The sequence below is a fragment of the Fukomys damarensis genome, unplaced genomic scaffold (assembly GCF_012274545.1).
Source record: "Fukomys damarensis isolate Sample0158 unplaced genomic scaffold, DMR_v1.0_HiC HiC_scaffold_39, whole genome shotgun sequence".
NCBI lineage: Eukaryota > Metazoa > Chordata > Mammalia > Rodentia > Bathyergidae > Fukomys > Fukomys damarensis.
The window spans coordinates 95515572-95521871 of record NW_022900951.1 but is presented as its reverse complement, the minus strand read 5'-3'; the positions used below and the strand labels follow the sequence as shown (position 1 = coordinate 95521871).

The window sequence follows — 6300 nt, the reverse complement described above, 5'->3', positions numbered from 1 at the left end:
AGACAGAGAGAGAGAGAGAGGCAGGCAAAATATGAACAGCTGGGGATAAAAAGCGGCAAAGCAAAAAATCTAGCTCAGCAGTGAAAAAGCAACAATTAACTTGAGACATCTGGCAGCTGTCCCCTTCATGTGAGCCATGAGGTCACCAGGTTGCCTCAGACCCACCTCCCACTCCATGAATTTATGGTTCCTGCCTGGCCCCTGTAAGTGCTGGAGTTTTTAACCTTAAGGCTAGATAATATACAAATGGAACAATCAACCTTTGACAACCCGATTGCATTCATTTTCTATTGCTATTATTACAAATTACTACAAATTTGATGGCTTAAGACTATACAAATTTATTATAGTTCTGTAGAAGTCCCACATGGGATGCACTGGATTAAAATCAAGATAGAGGAAAATCCATTTCAATTTCCTTTCCTTTCCTGGCTTTTAAAAGCTGTTCACATTTCTTGCCCTGCAACTCCTTTTCTCCACTTTCAAAGCCAGCCACTGACAAAGAATCTCGTTCTGACCCTACTCCTGTTCTCATGTCTCTTTACCTAACTCTCTTTTCCTGCCTCCCTCTTCCACTTACCAGGATTCTTGTGATTATATAAATCCTGCTGGGCTAATTCAGAATACCCTTCCTACTACCTGTGATTAGCAACTAAGGGAGCATTTATAGGTTCCAGGAATTAGGGTATAGGTATCTGAGGGTTCATTAATCTTCCTACCACATCATTCAATTTGTATTTCACAAAATCAAAAAGAAAATGTAAAGCATGTGCTTTTTCTACATCCAACTAGATTTTTTAAATTTATAATACATAGGCTTCTAAAGAAGGTGAGAAGGGCTGGGGATTTAGCTCAGTGGTTCCGCTGCCTGCCTTGCAAGCCCAAGGACCCGAGTTTGATCCCCAGTACCATAAAAGAGGTGAAAAGTTGTATGTAAAAGCAAATTATAATCCAAAGGTATTAAGAGAAATGATTTCAAGGAGTTTTGTGAATTGCTTTATAAATATATTAATTTCCTAATGTCATGTTTTATGAATCCAGAGTCACACTGTATATTTTCTTAGTGTTTGGCTAAGGTGAAACATTTTAATATTTTGAGAATGCTAATGGAGGAAAGAGGAATCAGAAACTATAAACCCCAGGGGCACAGTGAGATAATACAAATAATTTCTAATCTTCTATAGCATAATAGAGTAATGACCAGTATAGCTGGCAACAATTAATTATATATTTCAAAGTAGTTAGTAGAGAAGATTTTGAATGTTCCCAACACAAAAATATCTAATGAAATCTTATGGTTTTGTTTTGTTTTTTGGTACTGGGGATCGAACTCGGGTCCTTGCACTTGCGAGGCAGGTGGTGGGACCACTGAGCTAAACCCCTGGCCCTTCTAATGAAAGTTTAGCATGACAGATGTGCCAATCTGATCCGATCATTGCACACTGTATTCATATACTGAAATGTCATCCTATAACATGGGATGCACTGGATTAAAATCAAGATAGAGGAAAATCCATTTCAATTTCCTTTCCTTTCCTGGCTTTTAAAAGCTGTTCACATTTCTTGCCCTGCAACTCCTTTTCTCCACTTTCAAAGCCAGCCACTGACAAAGAATCTCGTTCTGACCCTACTCCTGTTCTCATGTCTCTTTACCTAACTCTCTTTTCCTGCCTCCCTCTTCCACTTACCAGGATTCTTGTGATTATATAAATCCTGCTGGGCTAATTCAGAATACCCTTCCTACTACCTGTGATTAGCAACTAAGGGAGCATTTATAGGTTCCAGGAATTAGGGTATAGGTATCTGAGGGTTCATTAATCTTCCTACCACATCATTCAATTTGTATTTCACAAAATCAAAAAGAAAATGTAAAGCATGTGCTTTTTCTACATCCAACTAGATTTTTTAAATTTATAATACATAGGCTTCTAAAGAAGGTGAGAAGGGCTGGGGATTTAGCTCAGTGGTTCCGCTGCCTGCCTTGCAAGCCCAAGGACCCGAGTTTGATCCCCAGTACCATAAAAGAGGTGAAAAGTTGTATGTAAAAGCAAATTATAATCCAAAGGTATTAAGAGAAATGATTTCAAGGAGTTTTGTGAATTGCTTTATAAATATATTAATTTCCTAATGTCATGTTTTATGAATCCAGAGTCACACTGTATATTTTCTTAGTGTTTGGCTAAGGTGAAACATTTTAATATTTTGAGAATGCTAATGGAGGAAAGAGGAATCAGAAACTATAAACCCCAGGGGCACAGTGAGATAATACAAATAATTTCTAATCTTCTATAGCATAATAGAGTAATGACCAGTATAGCTGGCAACAATTAATTATATATTTCAAAGTAGTTAGTAGAGAAGATTTTGAATGTTCCCAACACAAAAATATCTAATGAAATCTTATGGTTTTGTTTTGTTTTTTGGTACTGGGGATCGAACTCGGGTCCTTGCACTTGCGAGGCAGGTGGTGGGACCACTGAGCTAAACCCCTGGCCCTTCTAATGAAAGTTTAGCATGACAGATGTGCCAATCTGATCCGATCATTGCACACTGTATTCATATACTGAAATGTCATCCTATACCTCCACCAAGATGTACAATTGTCATTCTCTCTTCAAAATAAAAAAACTACAGAGCCATTTTGTGACGATCTGCACAGAATTATAACCTTCACATGTGCATTTCTGCACCTGGTATCTCTGACAGGACATGTAATAAAGAATTGAGTCTCACTCCGCTAGTGAACATGGTAGTATTCTAGTGAAGAGTACAGGCACTGGCATCAGTCTACACAGAGTTCAAATGTCACCTCTGAAAACTTGGAGCTATATGACCTTGGGTTCATTACTGGATTTCTCAGTGCCTCACTTACGATTTTCACAAATTAAAAATAATACTAGTATGTATTTCATGGGGCTGTCATGATTAAATGAGATGGAGAATATAAAACAGTCAGTATGGTGCCTGGCACACATTAAGGCCTCGATAGATGGGTTTTCTTATTATCACTACATGCTGAGGCCCACTCTTTGGTGTAGAAGATAGGAAGCATTCTACAATTTGGATTCATTATCTTCCAGACTTGAAAATGAAAGTGAGAAGAAAACATGACCAATAAAGGGAAAGCAGCAGGCAAAATATTAAATTAAGATAAAATTTGAGTCTTCCCTTGATAGATACCAATGGTTTCTACTTGCAGGCTATTTGAAAGATAGAATGACCTTTAATACTTAATGGATCTGTGAATCATCCTCAGCAAACCTCATGATCTTAAACTGAATATCCGAAAGAACAGTTATATTTGGAATCGGGGAATAATTTGTTTTTCCGCTCAGAATCTTCAAGCAGCTTTTTAGCTTTCCATTTGGAGTTCAATGGCTCTTTACAGCCTCCTGAACAAAAAGGCAGGCTCATGTCCAAGGCATTCAAGGCTTTCCCTTTTAGTGTTTCCACTTTTGATCCGCAAAAAACCCTTTACACAAATTCACTATCCTGTCCAAACTACAGTGTTCAACTTCCCAGCTAGACTGTTCTGACCACCCTAAGGTACGGCTATGTATAGGAATTGATCTGATATATATCTTACCTAGTCTGAAGGCTACTATAGCCCAGAGGCTCCCATCTCATATATCCATATATTTCCTCACAACTTAATAAGCACCTAATTAATATTTGCTAGAGAAATTAATTATCCAATTCTTCTCCTCACTAAATATGAATCTCTGATGCTCTTTATTTCAAAGCCATTTTCTTCATTTAGCTGACAGCCTCTTTCTTAAACTTCCTGATTCGGAAGATAATAATTACATTACATTTCTTTTAAAATGTTATACATCTAAATTTAGCCTGAGGTTTGAGATTTTTTAAATTCCATGAATCTATAAGATCCTCTCTTTAAAGTTTTTACCTCTCTGGGGCTCACTGTAAAATAAACACTATTTCCAGACTGGCTATATCCTTTAAAATAATGGAATAATAAAATGATTATTTCCTACCTTCATGGTAACCGTGATGGTGCTATTTACATTTGCTTTATGCAACCAGCCTTGTTTTATCACACCGCCTTTCTGAGAACATAAAGAAGATGAGTCCTGTAATAGAGCAAAAACTGTAAGTAAAATAGCCCATCAGCAATCTAATTAGTCAATATTTGGGGGACATATAACTAGCTTTGTCCCCCTTTCCTAATTAAAACATAAAGTCTCTCCTTCCCCATAAACATTTAAAATTGTTGACTATACAAAGGCCCTGTGCTATACACATAGCAGGCATTCGATAGGTTCTGAACTGTATAGGCTCTCTTCTGAGAAAGTCTTCTGCGTTATGCAGTCAGGCAAACTATACCTCGAAACGTCACAGACATGGAACTGCCTGTCCCAAAAGGGATATATTAGGCAAGGGAATCCAGACAAATCACTATAGTACATGCCCAACACAAGAAAATCAACTCCACAAGCCTGCCCCCGAGGTGGGTGATATATATCCCAGTCCATTTCACTTGATTGTTCCTAAACGTAACTTGGAAATGCAACAATTCTTTTTAAAAATTTTTAAAACACTAACGAGTTTGAAAGTTGACCAGAGATAATTCACAACTCCTTTCAGCATCTTTTCTCAGGGAATTCCCTTTGGAATCTTTTTCAGCAGAAGTAGCCAGCAAGAAACCAGTGCAGTTGCCCCATCATTACCTCATCTTTCTCACAGTCCTCATCAATCTCAAATACATGATTAGGAATCTTTTCTGGTCTCAGAGATTTGCTGAAAATACAAGACAATTCTCTTAGACACTGAACAGATCAAAAACAACAACAAATAAAAGCAACATAAATAAACTTCTTTCTTTTACAAACTAAAAAATGCCAAGACCTAAGAAGGAGAAATCCTTTTCTTCTTTCCACAGATTCTCCCCCTGGAGTAAACTTACATTGCGTTGTTTGTTCATGGCTGGGACTCGAACCCAGCACCTCACATACACTATGCAAGTGCTCTACCACCAAGCTGGATCACCAGCCCTGTAATAATTTTAAAATAAGGACTCCCACATGTGCAGCCAGTGACAAAGACCTAACCAAGCCCAAATAAAGAAGGCAGAAGTTACTAGGGAACGTGTGTCCGAGCTGTTAGCAGTGGCAGAACCGTCTCTTTCTCTGGGTCGAAAATCAACATAGTATTATGCTAGCTCTTCCATTTGTTTGCTTTATGAATTTGGACTGGTCATTTTAGTATTCAGTTTTCTTCGTCAAGAAAAATGTTTTGAAAACTACAAAAGCCTACACAAATGTCTTATTTCTTTCAGGATTTTTTCTAAAGCATCTCCCATCTGACATCCTGTGGTAGTAGTGGTAGAGGTGAGAAAAGGGAGAAAAGAGACAGCTCAAACAAGTGAGTGACTGGTCCAAGGTCATCCAGTTAGTAAGGGAACCAGTAAGATCTGAACCATGACAGTCTGGCTCCTGGGCCCGTGTGCTCATGCCATTCCTTCCACTCACTTGACAGAGGTGTACTTTTTCAAGGGATGTCTGTGGTCATTGAAATGAACTTAGTATCTTCTGTTTCACTGATATCACTGGAAAATGCTCACTATATTATCCAGAATCAACCAAAGATTATTTATGATAGATAGAGATACATCAAAGCCAAAAGGTAAGCTCATACACTTTCGAAAGAATTTCCACGAGCAAAGTCATATTCTTTCAGTCAAAATACTGCACTTACCAAATAAGCTAGTTGAAGTTTTGCCTCACTATAACCGAGAAATTTCACAAGTGTGTTTTAAAGGATTAAAATGTAATAATTCTCCTCTTGAACATTTCCTCTGAATTCTAAACTTACCATGGCAACATACGAAAGTCCCCAGAGAAATCTTCATACTTGTAGTTTATTACATGCCAATCTGTGCTATAGGTTTTAATACACTATAAGAAAATAGAAATATTTAATTTGAAATATAGGAAAGAATACATATATTCACTTTCTTGAAATATACTGACAGACTTTAGAAACCATTTGGGAAATGTCAGCACTTCCTTTGGGGATCAACTGTTTCTCTACCCCAAATGGTGACAATAAATCCCAATTCATGTGCCCTTTTGAATACTATGACCACAGTCCATGAAAAATAGTAACATGCTATCATATGTTTAAACTGTATCTTTTGTATCACATCATATAGACTTGTTATATACATCAATTAACTTTAGTAATTTTATTTTCTATTTACATTAGAGGAAAATATTTTAAATATTTTATGTAAATAGATTTAAAATTTAAATATATATATATATATATCTTTTATATATG

The 6300-nt window shown here is 37.0% G+C and overlaps 1 protein-coding gene across 1 annotated transcript in view; it reads right to left on the bottom strand.

The window, feature by feature from the left end:
- Dock11 (dedicator of cytokinesis 11) overlaps nucleotides 1-6300 on the bottom strand; it is a 156990-nt gene that overhangs the window by 137463 nt on the left and 13227 nt on the right. Inside the window, exons 4-6 of the mRNA XM_033760270.1 lie at nucleotides 5833-5915; nucleotides 4689-4758; nucleotides 3996-4091 (exon numbers count right to left, since the gene is read on the bottom strand). Of these exons, the coding sequence (XP_033616161.1) occupies nucleotides 3996-4091; nucleotides 4689-4758; nucleotides 5833-5915 (249 nt within the window). The remainder of the gene's footprint in view (nucleotides 1-3995; nucleotides 4092-4688; nucleotides 4759-5832; nucleotides 5916-6300) is intronic.